Genomic DNA, 20,055 nt, shown 5'->3' with positions numbered 1-20,055 from the left:
ATGACAAACTGATTATGCTTATTTGCTACATATCTCAAAAATAGCTGAGAATGAGGGCTGGGCTTGTAGCTCCGTTGGTTGAGTGCTTGCCCAGCATGCACCAAGTCCTGAGTTCAATCCCCAGCGATGCATAAACTAGACGTGGTGATAGACACCTACAGTCTCAGTACTCAAGAGGTAGAGGTAGGAGGATTAGAAGTTCAAAGTCACTCTCAGTTAGGTAAGAAGTTGAGGCCAACCTAGGACACATGAGGAAACCTTCCCTGCCTCTCTCTCACACGCACATTGAGAATAAATTGGCAGGTCGTCCCCCCCCCAAGTTGATTTGGCTTCTGGTAATTATATTGGATATTAATTATTTTTATTAAGAGCCTGGTTATGCTTGGTAGTATTATAGAGAACCTCTCTTACATGACACAGAGTCTACCATGTAGAAGGATCGACAGTCTTAGCTGGGCATGGTAGCACGTGCTTATAATCTCAGTGCTTGAGAGATTAAGGCATGGAGATTTTAATATTTAAGGCAAGCCTGGGCTACATGGTGAAATTTCAACTTATTTTTTTAAAGTTTTTCAAGACTGGGTTTCTCTATGTAGCTTTGGAGCCTGTCCTGGAACTCACTCTGTAGACTAGGTTGGCCTCAAACTCATGGAGATCCACCTGCCTCTGTCTCTCAAGTGCTGGGATTAAAGGCGTGCACCACCACTGCCCGGCCGAGTAAAAATGTCTTTAACAGTACACTGTCATGGCTTTAGTTGCTGGAAATACCGTCTCCTTTAATAGCGCAGAGAAAGTGTCATGGGGAGGAATGGGCACTTCCGTCACCTAACTCTGTTAGTCGAGTAAGCATGGCTGCTAATTACTCAGTATTTGAGATCAATTTTTCAGAATTCCTTGGTCTGCCCTTGTGGTATTATCCAGGTCAGTGACATCATCTAATCCCTTAGGCCCTTCTGCCTGGCAGAACTGGACTTATGAGGTGCAAGTTTTCACTCAAGACCTTCCTAAAGCCACTCGAGTTTTCTCTAACATAAGTGGGACCACGCTGAACGTACCTGAGCTGCAGAGTGCGACCCAATACACAGTTTCTGTGAGAGCGAGCTCTCCCAAAGGCCCAGGGCCCTGGTCAGAGCCCTCAGTGGGTACCACCCTAGTTCCAGGTAAGAATGTGGTGTGGGTCTGGGAGGGAGGAGAGCCGTAGCCCGAGTGTCCTGTGAGTGCTTACTTCAAACGTTATAAAGGGACAAGAACGAGCTGTGCTGACCTCTTGAGGGTGAATTTTTAATCTGAGATTAGGAAATCAAATTAATCACCATGGATATTTGTATTTCTTACCTGATACCTTGTATACTTCAAGACATATTTGAAGAAATGTAATTTACTTCTTCACTTATTTCTTCTTAGTTTATTAAGACATAATATTCCTCATCTCTGACGGTCTTGGAGAGAGATGTTGAGGGGCCTATGAGTTACACTGAATTTCATCGTCTTGGCTCAAAGAAATGGAAGGACAATAGTACCCATTATATAGTCTTTACCACAACTCCTGCTGGGTCCTCAGAATGAGATCATAGCAAACAGTAGCTGTGGGCTGTGAGAACGGCTGTGGTGACAGACCAGTAGCTCTCAAACTGTGGGTTACGACCCCATCAAGATCAAACAACCCTATCACAGGGTCATATATCAGACATCCTGCATATCATTTTACATTAGGATTCATCACAGTAGCAACTGTACAGTTATGAAGTAGCAACAAGAATAATTTTATGCTGGGGCCTCACCACAACATGAGGAACTGTCCTAAAGGGTCTCAGTGTTAGGAAGGTTGAGAGCCATTGTGACAGACTGTGGCATGACCCTGCGTGTCTGGCCTGGCACTGTTAGACACTGTTTCAGTGGCAGCATGGCTATCCATCCCTCTTCACATTTGATTTTAAATATTTATATAAAGCTCAGAAGAACATTTAACAGGATAGATAAGTCTACTAACAGACGCAATTGCTTGTAATATTCTATAGTATTTTTCAATGTGTTGATAGTTTACTTTTTAAAAAAAGTATGCATTAGTTGGGCATGTTGGCACATGGGCTTTAATACCAGCACTTGGGAAGCAGAGGCAAGCAGATATCTATGAGTTTGATGCCAGCCTGGTCTACATGGAGAGTTCCAGGCCATTTAGTACTAGATAGTGAGACACTGCCTTAAGCTAGGCTTTGTGTGAAATTTCTTACTAATTTCTTCTTATTTTACCACGTAGCTACTGAGCCACCATTCATCATGGCTGTGAAGGAAGATGGACTTTGGAGCAAACCACTCAGTAGTTTTGGCCCAGGAGAGTTCCTGTCCTCTGACGTAGGAAACGTGTCAGGTAGACATGCTCACCCCCCCAGGTGTAGGTCCTTACTTGGTGCCTTGCCAGGTGACTTAGCAAAAGGAAAGCACCGAGTTCTTGCTACCAGGGCTACAAAGAAGGGAAAATCCTGTCGGTACTGTTGTTAAGAAAGTGTCTGCTCTCAGGCAGGGATGTTATTTATTACATAAAACGTGAGGTTATGTCCTGTGTCCACTTCAGAAGGGCTTTAATTGAGGCTCACGAGTTTTAATTTATCAGCATTGTCTTTCAATAGCGACCTGTCTTGTTCTGCTAAGACAGCTCTTAGGTGATTTTCCATGACTTTGATGCGAGACTGAAGCAAGAAGATTGCTGCTTATCATTTTAAACAGAGTCCCGGGAAGTCCTGTTGGCGAGAGACCTGTGAGGCTAAATCAGGGCACTACTACTAGAAGTGTTCTTTCTAAAGGGCTGTGACAGTGATCTTGCCCAAAGGTGATCTCTTCTGTATTACCTACTTATTTTATATTTCAACTCGGTTCTTAAGCTACGACAGCATTTCCACCCAACGAGGGAGCTGGACTGAGAAGGCCAGTGCGGTACCAGTGGAAAGAGTGTGACCTGGAATTGGTGGGAAACTTGGCTCCCTCTCTTCGATCGTTGATGTCTCAGACAGAATAGACAATCTCATGGAATCTAAGAAAATGACAGTTCAATCTGTCATCACTGTTTTAGGAGTCCAGTTAGGTAGCAAAGCCCTTGGGACAATGTCAGGCAGATGCTCTGTGTGAATCTGTTCCTCTTCCTGGTTCCAGGAACTGAGATTTGGGAGTTACTTGAAATATTCTTTGTGTTGTGTGTATGTATGTGTATGTGTGTGTGTGTGTGTGTGTGTGTGTGTGTATGTGTGTGTGTGTGTGTAAGCGAGAGAGAGAGAGAGAGAGAGAGAGAGAGAGAGAGAGAGAGAGAGAGAGAGCATCTCACTATGAAGCCTTGGATCTTACTGTATAGATGGGGCTGGCCTCAAATGTGCAGACAGCCTCTGCCTCCCAAGTACTGTGATTAAAGGCCTGCACCATCACAACCAGCCTTTGCTGAAATGTTTGACAGACCCTAAGTTCTCACAAACAGCCATGTCAATGCTATACTTTACAGGCATCAGTGTGATTGACTCACCCTGCTTCTCTTAGCACACATGAAGATAAGTGCCATTTGTTTGTCTTTGTTTTGAGATATGGATTGGTATAACAACAGCCTCTACTACAGTGACACCAAAGGCAATGTTTATGTGCGGCCCCTGAACGGGATGGATGTCTCAGAGAATTATCACATACCGAGCATTGCAGGAGCTGGCGCTTTGGCCTTTGAATGGCTGGGCCATTTTCTCTACTGGGCTGGGAAGACATATGTGGTAAGTTAGAGCCTGGTGTCTTGAGTGCTCTAAAGCAATGCCCGCTCACTTCGGTGACTTGCATGGCATGGAGCCATTTCTCCAACCATGGTAACTAATATCTTAAGAAGAAAAAGTACAGTGCCTAGCATGCAACAGGTACTAAATAATTGTAAAGAATTAAAATTAGGAAAATATGTAGTAAAGAGGAGCAAGGAGAAGCCTCGTCCTCTGTGAAGACATGCATATTCCCGTTAGTCTAAGGAAATCTCTCTTTTTGTGGAGTCAAGGGGACGAAAGGAGTCTTGAACATGCTGGGCAATGTTCTTTCATTGAGCTACATTCCCAGCTCCCAGTCAAATACCAAGAATGTCACCGTGCATGTTCATGCTTTTAATTGCAGTCCCAGACACCATCCTAGGGCTATATGGAGCTCTGAGTTAAGGGCGGTCTGGATTGAGGTCTAGGCCAGACATAGCTATCTAGAGAGACTCTGAAAAAAAAAACTAAGGCATTCATGGGTACTTTGATTGAATTTATAATTACGAATATTGAATGCTTTAACTTTGTTTACTTCTCACAGACATGAAAAGACTTTGAAAGTTCTACTGAGGCAGATGCTGTATCTGCTATTTTTCAAGGCTTAGGCCTTTACCCAGCAACCCAGCTGTATCTATTATTTTCCAAGGCTGAGCTCTCTACCCAGCAACCATAGAGCGCTGATACATATTTATGGTTGAATGAGTAAATGGACATATAAATGAGTGAAAGAACTTAATAACATTTGCAATACACACCCAGAAATAATTATGCCATTTGAAAGTAATTACCTGGCAATACTGTCATGTTTCCTAGATCCAAAGGCAGTCTGTGTTGACAGGCCACACAGACATTGTTGCTCACGTGAAGTTGCTGGTGAACGACATGGCTGTGGATTCTGTCGGTGGCTATCTGTACTGGACGACCCTCTACTCGGTTGAGAGCACCAGACTAAATGGAGAAAGTCCTCTTGTACTACAGGCTCAGCCCTGGCTGTCTGGGAAAAAGGTGACAAAATAAGAATTAGGATGTAATTATTTGATGATGCTAAATAGCGCCGTTCTACAGCAATGGTAATACTGCTGCTACTTACTGTAGCTGAGGGAGTCTAATAGCAATGCTGTTAGAGTAAGATCACTATATGACCAGCATTTCTCTAAACCTTATTTGCTGGTCAGAACTGATTAATTTCTAAGTTTGAATATAATACGATGATTTCTGTAGTTTGCCTTGGCAGCTTTTTAATGTTAATTCATGTATACAACCCATTCCTATCACTGCCTCCCTCCCATACTTCCCTCCCTTCCCTATCAATCCCCACTCTTCCTTAGATTTATGACTTTTGGTTTTGCTGTTTAACCAGGACCATCTGTGTGATCCCTGGATTGGAACTATGCACTGGAGCCAAGTGGGGTTGCCAGTGGATACACAACTGCAGGCAGTGTTCCTTCGCTTTCTGACTCTAGAGTAGCCAATAGCCCAGCAATGAGGGGTAGGGCCTTTGATCTTCTGCTTCATCCACGCCTGACTATTGATGGGACCATTCTTGTGTGGGCTGAGTGTAGGCATCATTAAGTGCAGTGAGTTCATGAATAGCACCCAGAAGATGTCATCTTGCCCCTTCACTCCGTCTTCTGGCCCTTAGACTCTTACCACCTGTATTCTGCAGTGTTACCTGAGCCTTAGAGGAGACTGCATGTATGTCCTGTAGAGAGCCAAGCACTCATCAATAACTTATTCTTAGCCCTTTGGGCATCTACATTGCCATCGCTAAGCAGGAAGAGGCTTCTGTGGTGAAGGTTGAAAGCTGTCTTTGTTTATAGACATGAACAAAAATATTTAGAAGGAAATTTGATGCTCTCTCAATTAAGCTAAACAACTGTATTCATTTCCTCCTCTAGAGCGTATTCACTCCCCTGATGTGGGTTTGAACTAGGTTTTCAAAACTGGGCATGGATACTCTCCTGCGCAGTAGCCCTCAAATGCGGTCATAGAGTTGGTTACCCCCTGCGCTCTAGCAGTAGTACCACTAATGCATGAGCAGTCACACCTTGCTTGGCAGGTTTGTCTTGTAGTTAGTTACTAGGCTTCAAAGGAGGTAAGACTGTTAATACCCTTTTCCCTAAGCAGCTAGCAGAAAGCCTTCATGGACTATGAAAGTTAGCTCTTAAGGAGAAAGCTTCCAACTTAGTTCCAGCTTGATTTTCCTGCTCACGCAGCCAAGATGTGTGTTATCTTCAGCAACAGGGTCCTGCCCTCTAGGTGTCTGCACCCTAGGTTTTGAGACTCAGTTTCCTCGCTGAACCTAGAGTTCATCAATTTGGCTAGGCTGTCTGGTCAGCAAACTCCAGGGATTGACGTGTTTTCTTCCCCTAGCACCGATGTTACAGATGCACACCGGCACACCCTGGCTTTTACATAGAGGCTGGGGATCCAAACTTAGGTCATTATGCTTGTACATCTGGTACATCACCAACTGAATCATCTTTTGCGCTGGCTGGGCAAACCTATAGACCGCCCCACCTTTCATTTATGTCTCTTCTGGATTTATCACAGCCACAAGCTGCTTCCAATCAGTAGACATAAGAAAACATAGTCACCGAATTGTCTGTAGAAAGAAACAATTTTTTTTTCTCATAGAAGGAAAGGTTTATTTTGAGCATACATCTAAGATAAGAGTACCATCACCATCATGGCAGGGAAACTGGCAGCAAGAACGAGGCTTGTTGGCATGAACAAATTACACCTCAGACAGCAATCAGGAAACAAAGAGCAAACAGAATGATAAAGTCAGGAAAGACACAATTATTATATAATGAAGAAAAGAGATACATCTAACATGAATTTATTTATTTTTTTGTATTTGACAAATTCAATTTAGAGCATTAAACTTCAGTTTAGGTCAGACTACACTAGATGTGATGACTGTTACAGACATCTATGGGACACTGTCTAGTTAATTTAGACACAGGACTATGGACAGACACAGAGGATGAGAATGACCACACATAGGAGTTACTCATGACTGGACACTGTTATATTTGGGCAAAAGACCTGTCGAATCTCTTGTTAAAACAGAGATAATTAATTTGTGGTTTAGAAAGCTCTAGTGTATTTTGTTACTAATAACCAGACAAAGAGCTGAAACAACTTCATCCCAGCCTAGGAGGAAAAGCCAGGCACAGAGGTGTGTAGCTGTAGCCTAGTACTGGTAGAGGGCATAGACAAGAGAACCCTGGGGCTTGTTGGTCAGCCAATGTAGCCAGAGGGTGAGCTCTAGGTGCAGTGAGAGACCCTGTTTCAAAAAATAAGGTGAGGTGGAGGAAGCTGGGTGGTAGTGGCGCACACTTCACACTTTTAATCCTAGTACTCAGAAGGTAGAGGCAGACAGATAGGCAGATCTCTGTGAGTTAAAGCTTAGCTTGGGGGGCTGGAGAGATGGCTCAGAGGTTAAGAGCAGTGACTGCTCTTCCAGAGGTCCTGAGTTCAAGTCCCAGCAACCACATGGTGACTCACAACCATCTATGAGATCTGGTGCCCTCTTCTGACCTGCAGGTGTACATGAAGACAGAACACTGTATACGTAATAAATAAAATCTTAAAAAAAAAAAGGTTAGCTTGGTCTATAGAATGAGTTCCAGGACAGCCAGGGATACACAGAGGAGCCCTTTCTCAAAAACAAAACAAACCAAAAAAGAAGAGACTAAAAGTGGCCACCCAGCATTGACATCTGACCAATATCCACACACATCCACACATACATGTGCTACACACACACACACACACACACACAAACACACACACACGATAAAATAGATAACCAAATAAAACTGACCCGATTTCGTGTCAACTGGAAAAAAAACAGTACAACCTGAAGCATTAGGAAATAAAAGCAGGATTTAAATTTTAAAGCCTGGGAAGTACTTTTCACCTAGAGAAGGAAATCAGTAGAATTCTCTGGAGGACAGATGCCACATGTGATGACATGACACTAGCAAGGTCCTATAGGAAAGTCCTTTAAGATGGTTCCTTTGTAGTAGGGCAAACTGTCAGGAAGGGCTTTTTAGTTCTTGGACTTCTTACTGCATTCTTTTAAATATTGGATGACTCATGATTTCTTGTTTTCTTTTCCAATTCCTTTGGCCCTCTTGTCCCCTCCCTTCTGCCCTGGCTACTTTGTATCCTCCCTCCCTCCTTCTTTCTGAGAAGTATGGGATCACGGATGTGCTCCATCATCCCGCCTCTCCTTGTTCTCTAGTTCTGCTGTAGCTTGCTAAGGGTGCCGCCACCACTTTAATCCTCTACAATGGCTCTCAGCATCTAGGTGTGCTGTAGGCAACTCCACTATTCTCAGCTGTTTGAGAACAGATAATATCTATAAAGCCAAAGAAAGCAACCAGCAACAGAAAGGTCCCGTCAATGGTTCCTTATGTCTCATGCACGCTAGTTCCTAGAACAATTTTTCCTCAGGAGCCACTTAGACAAACAGATATGAAACTAAGATACAGGTTTCAATAGAAGACAAAGAGTAATAATGGGTGGTTTTTAAATTTTACCTGAAAGTGAGGCCTTATATACTCGATTATCCAATTATAACATATGAACATTCTGTATGTATCTTTTCTTTCTTTCTTTTTTGCTATTTTTGAGGGAGAGTTTTTCTGTGTAACAGTCCTAACTGTCCTGGAACTAGCTTGGTAGACCAGACTGGCCACGAACTCAAAGATTCTCCTGTCTCTGCCTCTTGAGTGCTGGAATTAAAGGCATGTGCCACTACCGCCCAGCTCTGTTTGTGTGTGTGTGTGTGTGTATGTATGTATGTATGTATCTCTGTCTATCATCTATCTATCTATCTATCTATCTATCTATCTATCTATCTATCTATCTATCTATTATCTATCTATCATCTATCTATCTATCTATCTATCTATCTATCTATCTATCTATCTATCTATCTATTATCTATCTATCTATCTATCTATCTATCTATCTATCTATCTATCTATATCTATCTATCTATCAATTATCTATTGCATCTTAGAGATTCATTTTTACACCCAGAGATCATAATATGACAGGATGCAGCCTAATAATTAAGACAAAACCTCTATTGTGCAGTCTTCTTGGAGAACAGCTGGTTTAATCACCAACAGAAGTCATTTCCCTGTGGGGCTAATGAGTGTAACATTACAGCTAGTTTTAGGCTAGGCTTGATAGAAATTCCATGTCAGACCGAGCAGCTCTGCAGTGGGTTGGGAATTGTATTCTTTGACAGTTTTGGGGTGCTGCTTAACTGAGAACCCCGCTTTGATAATCCTCAGAAGTAAGCATATAAAACTGAATAATTCCTGCCTTTTGAAGAGTTGCAGGAAATCTGTGCACATTTCCATAAATAATACGATTTTGATATTTCATGAAGGTAAAAGTCCTCGAAAATAAGCCTGTAGTCGGAGTCTGCCCTACTCACAAAGGTATGCTTTAGGTCTGTGTTTGACTCTCTCTCTTTGTTTTTGCAGCATGGGGGGTTGAGCCAGTGTTTGTAAGCATGCCAGACAAGAACTCGACTCTGAGCTGTTTCCTCAGGCCGGGTACATTTTCTTCCCTTATTTTCTATTTAGGTTATCGCCCTAACTTTAGACCTCAGTGATGGGTTCCTGTACTGGCTGGTGCAGGGCAACCAGTGTATTCATCTGTACACAGCTGTGCTTCGAGGACGGAGGTAAGACGGTCCCTGGAAGGCTTGAAGAGAATGCTGCCTTTCCTAATATGTCTCTTTATTTTCTGAGACTGCCCTGAGGAGAGGAGATAGGCTTCGCCTAGACACAGAATTTTTGGTATTGTTATGCTCATATTTCATAGAAGGTTAAATGAGAAGTTAAATTATTTGCATGCAGACCTACCTACTGTTGAAGTATCAACCTGTACTGCTGGCCAATTCATTCATTCATCTGCAGAGGCATCATAATCAAGTGGGCATGTAGGCTCCTCTTGTTGGTTTCATGTGAACTGATTTCAGGGGAGAAAGTGAGTGGAGTTATTAGGTAGACGAGAAAGATGCCCTTCCTGGCCAGGGACAGAGCTTATGGCACCTATGTTAATAACAAAATTGCTTTGCACCTCTGTGGATTGGGGTTCTTGTGGCTACTACACTCAGGTAAGCGGAGCCTTCCATCCTAGGTAAATGCCCATAAATTCTTTGGTTTTTGGCTACCTGTTTTTCTAACCCTTTCAAATAGGTTTTCTTTTTTTAATGTTACAATTGTGCTAAAACCCTAACTCATGTCTCTATTGTTGTGTTACTGATGTCCTTGTTGGCCCCAAGCCCTTCCGACTCCATCTATGCACCCTTTGAGCATTTTTGCACAGGTGGCAAATTTATACCTTTTTTTGTGACTTTTTTCTGGATGGCAACGTTTTTTCTTTTTGGTCCCATATATATATTTGAGCTATATATTTTTCTCTGTTCCTCTCCCTTCCTCCCCCTCTTCTTCTACCCTCTCCCATGATTCCCATGCTCCCAATTTACTCAGGAAATCTTGTCTTTTTCTACTTCCCATGTAGATTATATCCATGTGTGTCTCTCTTAGGGTCCTCCTTGTTTTCTAGGTTCTCTGGGGTTGTGAATTATAGTCTGTTTTTTCTTTATATCTAAAAGCCACTTATGAGTGAGTACATATTATATTTGTTTGTCTGGATCTGGATTACCTCACTAAATATGATGTTTTCTTGATCCATCCGTTTGCCTGAAAATTTCAAGATGTCATTTTTTTCTGCTGTGTAGTACTTCATTGTATAAATGTACCACATTTTCCTTATCCATTCTTTGGTCAAGGGACATTTAGGTTGTTTCTAGTTTCTGGCTATGACAAACAGTGCTGCTATAAACATAGTTGAGCACATGTCCTTGTGGTATGATTGAGCATCTTTTGAGTATATACCCAAAAGTGGTATTACTGAGTCTTGAGGTAGGCTGCTTCCTAATTTTCTAAGAAATCACCATACTGATATCCAAAGGGCTCTACCAGTCTGCACTCCCACCAACAATGCAGGAGTGTTCCCTTTACCTCACGTTCTCTTAAGCATAAGCTGTCATCAGTGTTTTTGATCGTGGCCATTCTTACAGGTGTAAGGTGGAATCTCAGAGTTGTTTTGATTTGCATTTCTCTGATGACTAAGGATGTTGAACATTTCCGTAAGTGTCTTTCAGCCATATTAGATTCCTCTGTTGAGATGTCTCTGTTTAGGTCTGTACCCGTTTTTTATTTGATTTTTTGTTTTTTTTTGAGGACCAATTTCTTGAGTTCTTTGAGTATTTTAGAGATCAGTCCTCTGTCTGATGTGGGGTTAGTGAAGATCTTTTCTCATTCTGTAGGCTGTCGTTTTGTCTTGTTGACCATGTCCTTTGCTTTACAAAAGGTTGTCAGTTTCAGGAGGTCCCATTTATTAATTGTTTCTCTGTGCTGCTGTTGTTATATTTAGGAAATGATCTCCTGTGCCAATGCTTTCAAGTGTACTACCCACTTTCTCTTTTATGAGGTTCTGTGTGGTTGGTTTTATGTTGAGGTCTTTGATCTACTTGGACTTGAGTTTTGTGCATGGTGATAGATATTGATCTATTTTCATTCTTCTACATGGCAATTCTTTTTCTAAGGCTTAGAAGAATCTGGCATTAAGTTTTTCTTTTGCAACTGCAAGTGTTATGGAAACATGGGGCAAAACCAGATGTGAACGCTCTGCTAGTGAAGTAGTGAGAATTCCGGTTGTATTATGTGTTACCCAAAGCACAAAGATTTTTTCAAGCCTGAAACTAGTGTGTATTCTTGCAATTGCTGTATTATGTTAATAAGAAAATTTGGTGTAAGTCTGGCAATTAGAGAAAAATAAAAAAAATCAATTTAGTGTAACTGTAAAAACATGGAAAATTGTTTGTTGCAAATATTTTTTCTTATTTGCATATTCACTGATACACATGTGTTTATTTAGGATCACATAATTTTGTGAGTGCTTGTACTGACCAGACTTCCCCAAACTCCAAATGCCCACTCTGTGGCTTTCTGTTTTTGCAGTGCTGGGGACTCTACCATCACAGAGTTTGCAGCCTGGAGTCTTTCTGAAATTTCCCAGAATGCACTGGTGTACTACAGTGGTCGACTCTTCTGGATCAATGGCTTTAAGATTATTACGGCACAGGAAATAGGTCAGAGAACCAGTGTGTCTGTTTTGGAGCCAGCGAAATTTAATCAGTTCACGATTATACAGGCATCCCTCAAGCCTCTGCCAGGTACAGCATTTTATCCATACCAATTCACTTTTGTGCTTCATATATATGCAAAGCACACATATATGTATATGAATATGTATATATACATATATGTGCATACATATATAGGTATATGAAGCACATATACAAATAAACACATATATAGGTGTGTATATAAACATACACACATGCATATATACACAAACACACACATATATACACATACATACATGTGTGTGTATATATATATATATATATATATATATATATATATATATATATATATATATTGGTTTTTCAAGACAGGGTTTCTTTGTGGAGCCCTGGCTATCCTGGAAGTCACTCTGTCCTTAGACATTTGCCTGCCTCTGTCTCCTGAGTGGTGGGTTAAAGGCATGTGCCACGACCACCCATCTTCAACAGATAGTTTGATAGATACTCTTCCTGTTTTAACATACTTCTTAAGGAAAAAATATTAGTGGGTTTTTTATTTGTTTATAGCAAAGTTATTCTTAACTCAAATGTACAACCTGAAAAATTTAAAGATAATTTTGCAAGATGCTTTCAAAAGAAAGGAAAAAAATTGACATGTGTTTGGAGACAAGGTCTCATGTAGCCAAGATTGACCTATCTAGGGAGCCTTTGTAGTCCAGACTGCCCTTAAACTTCAGTGCCTCTGCCTCCACCTTGTGGTGGGACTGCGAGCGTGCACCACTACACCCGGTTTTAATTCCAAGTCTAGGCATTTCGGCTGGCTTTCCATGAATCTATCCTTAGCTTTCTCGCTGTTTCTTTCTTCCTTTTTCATTCCACAGGAAACTTTTCCTCTACTCCCAAGGTTATCCCAGATTCTGTTCAGGAGTCTTCCTTTCGGATTGAAGGACACACTTCAAATTTCCAAGTCCTGTGGAATGAGCCCCCTGCCGTGGACTGGGGCATAGTTTTCTATAGCGTGGAACTTAGTGCTCATTCTAAGGTACTTAGAGTTGCTGCTTCAGTACCATTTCCCGAAGGCGCTTCCTCATCGTGCCAGCAGTGTGTGTATATGCGATTTGTACACTGAGCCAAACACATCCCTTTGGTTGCTTTCCTGTAACATTTGGTTATTAAGCGTTTGCCTGAGAACATTTATACAGCCGTCTGTTTCGTGCTAATTGTGATGCTGGCTACAGTTTAACTGGTTTATCTCAAAGACATAGCAAAAACAATTGTCAACATTTACGTTTCCAAGATTTCAAGTCTTGGTTTTAGAAGTAAACCAAAATTTAGAAATGTTAGTTATGAGTGAAAAGTCAATAACCTTTCCTCTAAAAATGTGTTGTGCTTTTATTGTAGTTCCTGGCTATTGAACAGCATTCCTTACCCGTGTTTACTGTGGAAGGATTGGAGCCCTATGCCTTATTTAACTTTTCTGTCACTCCGTATACTTACTGGGGGAAGGGCCAAAAAACATCTCTATCTCTTCGTGCACCTGAATCAGGTAAAAAATTTTCTTTTTAAACAATAATAAGATGCTGGAAAAAAAAGAAAAAAAAAGATGCTGGTTACTTTACCTGATCTGAAATGAATAGGCAATAATAGTTAAAATAAGTTTTTGAGTTTTATGGAGTTGTATAGATTCAATAACCTTTCAATGACTTCTTGGAATTTAGAATAGTATCATCAAAAGAAGCCTGTAAATATATTCCCAAAGATGAATACTTGAAAGGTTAAGAACTATTTTGGCTCCACTGTAGTGATATTTAAGAGGCAAAAACCCGTTTCAAGAAGTCTGTGAAACCCCTCATCAGGTGACTGGCCTCTGCAGAGCGGCAGGGATTAGGGGTGTTGGTAACCCAGTATCCTGAGCATAAGTAACTGGTGTCCAGATGGTCTGCTTCTTGGGGGTATATTTGAAAAAGAGCTCCAGACAGATCCCCGCAGGCGTACAAAGCATGCTTACAGGCATCACACTTTTGTTAAACATTCACCCCCCACCTATGCTGGATCTCTACCCAGACAGGTGTTAGAGTCTTAGCTGCAGAAGTGAGACATAATCCAAAGTTCTTACTGGAGTTCCAGAAATCTCCTTGGGTCATTTTAGCAAATATTGGTAAAGGAGAGCATCATATTAATTTCACTTCTATAAACGTCCAATAGAACAGATGGTTCAGTAAACAGAGAGATCCACTCAGCAGTGCACGTTTAATGGTAGGATTTATTCAATAATATTCATACACAAGGCTCAAGGCAGGAACATAGTGGAACATGGGCACATTCTGCCTCAGGTAGTATTTGGATCCAGGTGTGCTCTAAGATTGTCTTGGACTTCCAGCTTTGGTGGTGCAATTATGTGGAAATCAGTTTGAACTGTATCTCTTAGGGATCTCTTAGGGGCCTGTGGTAAACATCTGATAGACACTGGGAACAGTATGGAAGAATAATGGGATATGGCCCATACTTCAGAATATTTGCAACATGGTAAACAATTATCCAGGCTCACTAATTTTTATTAAGCACTTCAATACTAGATTTGGGGAAGGTCTTAAATAACAAATATAGTTTTTTCCTTTTTTTTGATGGAGTCCCTAAAACAGGATGGAAATGATCATATCTGCTTCTAGTATCATAGAAATGAGGCCATGATAACTGAATTGAGTAGCATGACCTATAGCAGTCATATAAAATCTTCAGCTTTGTCAAGAGACGGCAAATATTCCTAGAAGAGGGAGAGGTACATGAATTGATGTGATACAGAAGGCCTTTCAGTGCAAAGACTTTGGCTGGATTTTGAGAGATGGAGTAAGAAGAGATAGATAAGCTGGGTGGTAGCGCACGCCTTTAATCCCAGCACTTGTGAGGCAGAGGCAGGTGGATCTCTGTGAGTTCGAGGCCAGCCTTATCTACAAAGTGAGTTCTAAGACAGCCAGGCCTGTTACACAGAGAAACCCTGTCTCGAAAAACGAACAAGCAAGCAAGCAAACAAACAAACAAACAACAACAACAAAAAGAAAACCAAGCAAGAAGAGATTGAAAGGTCTTAGTCATTGTTAGTTCATTGTTATCCTAGCAGTGAGCATGGTGGCAACCAGGCAGGCATCGCCCTGAAGCTAGAGCTTTATTTCCTGATCCACAAGCAAGAGGGGGAGAGAAACACACTGGGCCTGGCATGGGTTTTTGAAGTCTCAAAGTCCACCCACAGTGACACACTTCCTCCAATGAGGCCACACCTCCTAATAAGCATTCAAACATACGAACCTATGGGGGCTAATTTTATTCAAACCACCACAAGGTTTCATACCATAAAGAAGTACAGTGTACTAAGGACTGGGGGTGGAGTAGAGGTGTAAGTGAGGAACATGAGGAAGCAATGGGACTGGACATGGGGAAGGTGTGAGCCCTGAGACCTTGCAGAGGACTTTCAAGACGGAAGAGAAATTTGTGGAATAGAATGATTTGGCATTTCATGACTTGGTTCAACTCTGGCAAAACTGAAGATGCCAAAGCCATAGTCTTGGGATACCTGTTAGCCATCTCTACCATTTCCTGCTTCCTTGAGGATTAGTGTTATGAAAGCCAAAGTCCCTACATGCTGTATTTTACCTCCTGAACAGAGTGAAGGGCAGTCAGGGTCATTGCCTCGCCTCTTAATAACTGACATTGGCCAAACCACACTGTCAGGATGAGAGTGAATGTTGTATTTTCTTAGGGATAACCAGTCCACCTTTCATCTGTCTGGGACACAGAGATGAGAAAGATGAGTTTACATAGTAGTAAGAGGACATGGTGTAGACTGAAAGGAAATCATGGAGACTTGCTAAAATATCAAGATGAGCTTCTGAAGAAATCTGTAGATTCTTCTTCTAAATAGCCTTAAGAATGAGAGTGATGTACTTCAATTATCTAGAATGAGCAATACTTTTTGCCAAGACATCCATACCATGATCATGGGTGATAAAAGTCAGCCTTATGTTATATCCAACACTCTCTGTGCATCTCCTTTTCAGTTCCATCAGCACCAGAGAACCCCAGAATATTTATTTTGCCAAGTGGAAGATATGGCAACAAGAATGAAGTCACGGTAGAGTTTAGGTGGAATAAACCCAAGCATGAAAATGGAGTGCTAACCAAATTTGAAATCTTCTATCATATATCTAAACAAAACAATGCCAACAAAACAACCGAAGACTGGATTTCTGTCATTGTGAAGCCCTCGGTGTTGTCTTTTCAGCTGGAGGCCATCAATCTTGGGTATATTGTTGCCTTCCAGGTACGAAAGAGAAACAGGGATACGTATGTTTGTTTTTAGAATTTATCTTTATTATTTTAAATTATGTTCTTGTATGTCTGCATGTAAATATGTACATGTGTGTGTAGGTGCCCATAGAGGTCAGAAGCGTTGGATCCCCGCCGCAGGAGTTATAGGGAGTTGTGAACACTCCCTGTGGGTACTGGGAACTGAATTTGGATTCCTTGAAAGAACAGCAAGTGCTCTTGACTGCTGAGCTGTTTCTGCAGCTCCTGGGAGATGAATCTTGATAGTTTGGTTGTGAGCCCAGAATTTAATGACGGAGCCATCTTCCCAGCCCTGGGATGTGAATGATCATAGTATAATGGATGGTTAATTAAAAGACTGAGTTAATATATGTCTACTTTGTTAGTAATTCAGTTCCGCTGTGCTCAGAGGAATCAAGCAGTTGGCAGATGTAGACAGGAGAGACAGCACAGCTTGGGTAAAGGATGCCTTGACAATCGTCTTACACTCAGAGTATTCACATTTAGGATAAAGCCTGTATTCATGTACTCAAAACCTACCTACCATGATCAGTTATGTTGCGCTCATTTTCACAGTTGATCGCTGGATCTGTCAACTCACCCCCAAGGCTACATGACCAGGCAGTGGTACGCCCCATGCAGCCTCTGTGGTCTTTTGCAGCTTGTGGCAGCGTCTCTGTGAATGACCCAAATGCCCAGACTAGGGATCGCATGTGTAAATAGAAGTGAGGACTGACAGAGCTTATATCTCAGAGCAGTAATCTAATAGTAGTAGTAGTAGTGGTAGTAGTAGTGGTAGTGGTAGTAGGAACAGAGCAGAAAGAGACGAGGAGTCAGGAAAGTATTCTAATACCGTGACACTCTGGTATTTTAAATTTATGATTTTTTTAAACTTAAATATATGGCTTGAGAGCTTGTTTGGAGGTTCAGCAGGGGAGTGCAGCTACTTGTATACCCTTGATTAAAGACTGGTCTTTCTCTATTTGGGGAAGGTTGTCTTTGACTGAGCACGCACTGTGGGTTCGAGGCCAGCCTGCTTTACAAGAGCTAGTTCCAGGACAGGCTCCAAAGCTACAGAGAAACCCTGTTATACATATGTATATGTATATATGAATATGTATATATTAATTTCCTCATACATTACTGTATTCTTGATAACTGTACATATTTGCATTTATTTTCCACATCTTCTGGGGAGAAATGTTTAGGAGATTACTTTGAATGTTTTAGTTTCCTATGGATCTTTTATAGAATTTAAATTTAAATAAAATAATTACAGGAATAATTTATTAGGTCTCTATATTTATACTAATCAAGATTCACACATAAAATTAAAAATAATACTAATTTCTAATTGTTGATGTTACTAAATACTCCAATTAGATACATATTCTAGCTGTGTCTGTCAATATTTATATGTAACTTCAAATTTCGGTCAGTATAGAGTCATAAAAAGAGCTATCTGGATACATTTAGCACAGTCTCATTCAGAAGTAAAGACTGCATGAATTGATAAATGCATACACAGACATTACTATGTAATATAGTACAATACATTTAGTGTTAGAAATATAAGAAAACAATTTGGTGCGGGGCTGAAGAGATGGCTCAGCAGTTAAAAGCACTTGTTGTTCTTGCAGAGGACCCTCATTCAGTTCCTACCACCTAGGTGATTTCATGGGATCCAATGCCATCTTCTAACCTCCAAGGGCACTACATATGCATGTGGTACATACACATATACACAACTAAAACACACCCACAAAAGAAAATAAATAAATAATTAAAGATGCTGGGCAGTGGTAGCACATGTCTTTAATCCCAGCACTTGGAAGGCAGAAGCATGTGGATCTCTGAGTTTGAGCCCAGTCTGGTCTACAGATTGAGTTCCAGGACAACCAGGGCTAAAAAGAGAAATATTGTCTCAGAAAAATACCAACAAGAACGAAACACAACAACAACAAACCCAAACCCCGAATAAAAAAAAATTAAAATAAACAACCTGTTCTCTGGTGCTTTCTTGATAGAGTACTTTGAGGCCATCATCTTAGGTGCCAATTTTCTTTGTAGGCAATTTTACGAATACAAGGTTTGGAAATGGAAATGATTTATTACACAATAAAATACATTAAAGTTAAAACAAAAGCTTTCCTGTTAGGATGTAGCATGACACAGTGAAAGCGAAGACAGACAGGTCTCAGGAGGACACACATGCCATCGCTCTGCTGCAGTGCCCACTTGTGCGCTCTGTGAGCTTCCACATAATCCTGATCCAGTTTCCCCTCCTACATAGCAGCGAGGACCCAAAGAGACTGTACGTGAAATGCACACGTACTTTTAAATATAAGGAGACTTGATCATTTTCTTCTTCTAAACCTCCTGTTAGAAAGTCGAGTATATTTAACTTATCATAATTTGTATAGATTTATATCTGTTAACTATTTTATATAACCTGATCTAGGAAATAGTTGATGACTTTTTATTCATTTAAAAATATTTAATTGACGAGTAAAGATTTTTTGTGTTTCAGGTATAATAATTAGTGATTAGTTGTACACATATTGGGTAATTATTGACACAACAAATTAATCCGCATATCCATAGTATCTGGGTTGCTCAAGAAATCCCCAGACCTTTCCCAAGCAATGGAGACATTTATTATTCTTCATCCTTTTTTTGATAGAAAACCAACTGTGAGTACAGGTCAATAGTTTCAGCTTTAGTTATTTATTACAATATACTTAGATGTAAGCAATGCTTTTAAACTATAATGCATATTAGGTATAGACAATGAATGTTGTATAATTATCAGCTTCTGAGTCAACTGCTACTGAGAACATCTATACATTTAAAAATTTTCCTTCCTTTCTTTATTCTTTAGGTTCGTGTCTTCACATCCAAAGGGCCAGGACCATTTTCTGATACAGTGATGTCTAAAACATCAGGTATTTCTTACCTAAAAATCTGTAAATAACGATTGGAAAGTATACATTTTTGTTGGTATGTTTAGGAAAAGGAACGGCAGCTCTGGATTAAAAGTTAAGATCAGAATATATATACACACACATATATATACACACATACATACATACATACATATTCATGTCAAAGTAGTTTGAAGAAACTCAGACTCAAAGGGCCTGAGAGTCTTCATCGAGCCTGATGTGTTAAGACGAATCTGAAGTGGCCCATGGATTTCAGCACGGCTGATTTCTCATGACCTGAAGCTTGTTTCTCATGGGCACTCTATACTTATTTTTCATTTGCAGAAATCAAACCATTTCCGTATCTTATATCTCTTCTTGGCAATAAGATCGTGTTTCTAGATATAGATCAAAATCAAGTTGCATGGACGTTTTCCACGGAGGGAGACGTCAGCACTGTGGGGTACACGGCAGATGATGAAATGGGGTATTTTGCACAAGGAGACTCACTCTTCCTCCTGAATTTGCACAATCATTCCAGCTCCAAGGTATTTCCCTTTGAGATTCTATTGATGTGAAGGATGTAATTAAGATGATTGGCCGGTGGGTGAGCCTTTAAGATGAGAATGATTGAAATAGTAGTAAATGTGTGGCCATTTAGTCACTCATAAATACAGAATGGGTTCACGCAGGTGTTTTCCTTTCCTTTCCTTTCCTTTCCTTTCCTTTCCTTTCCTTTCCTTTCCTTTCCTTTCCTTTCCTTTCCTTTCCTTTCCTTCCCTTCCCTTCCCTTCTCTTTCCCTTTCCCCTTTCCTTTCCTTTCCTTTCCTTTCCTTTCCTTTCCTTTCCTTTCCTT

The 20,055-nt window shown here is 40.8% G+C and overlaps 1 protein-coding gene across 1 annotated transcript in view; it reads left to right on the top strand.

The window, feature by feature from the left end:
* Ros1 (ROS proto-oncogene 1, receptor tyrosine kinase) overlaps positions 1 to 20,055 on the top strand; it is a 117,644-nt gene that overhangs the window by 38,358 nt on the left and 59,231 nt on the right. The window contains exons 14-24 of the mRNA XM_075959247.1: positions 948 to 1,160; positions 2,258 to 2,368; positions 3,565 to 3,743; positions 4,578 to 4,769; positions 9,380 to 9,480; positions 11,828 to 12,042; positions 12,837 to 12,997; positions 13,357 to 13,501; positions 16,008 to 16,270; positions 19,157 to 19,220; positions 19,545 to 19,747. Coding sequence (XP_075815362.1) covers positions 948 to 1,160; positions 2,258 to 2,368; positions 3,565 to 3,743; positions 4,578 to 4,769; positions 9,380 to 9,480; positions 11,828 to 12,042; positions 12,837 to 12,997; positions 13,357 to 13,501; positions 16,008 to 16,270; positions 19,157 to 19,220; positions 19,545 to 19,747 — 1,847 coding nt within the window. The remainder of the gene's footprint in view (positions 1 to 947; positions 1,161 to 2,257; positions 2,369 to 3,564; positions 3,744 to 4,577; positions 4,770 to 9,379; positions 9,481 to 11,827; positions 12,043 to 12,836; positions 12,998 to 13,356; positions 13,502 to 16,007; positions 16,271 to 19,156; positions 19,221 to 19,544; positions 19,748 to 20,055) is intronic.

Source organism: Microtus pennsylvanicus, chromosome 1, assembly GCF_037038515.1.
Source record: "Microtus pennsylvanicus isolate mMicPen1 chromosome 1, mMicPen1.hap1, whole genome shotgun sequence".
Taxonomy (NCBI): Eukaryota; Metazoa; Chordata; class Mammalia; order Rodentia; family Cricetidae; genus Microtus; species Microtus pennsylvanicus.
This window is presented reverse-complemented; position numbering and strand designations above follow the sequence as displayed.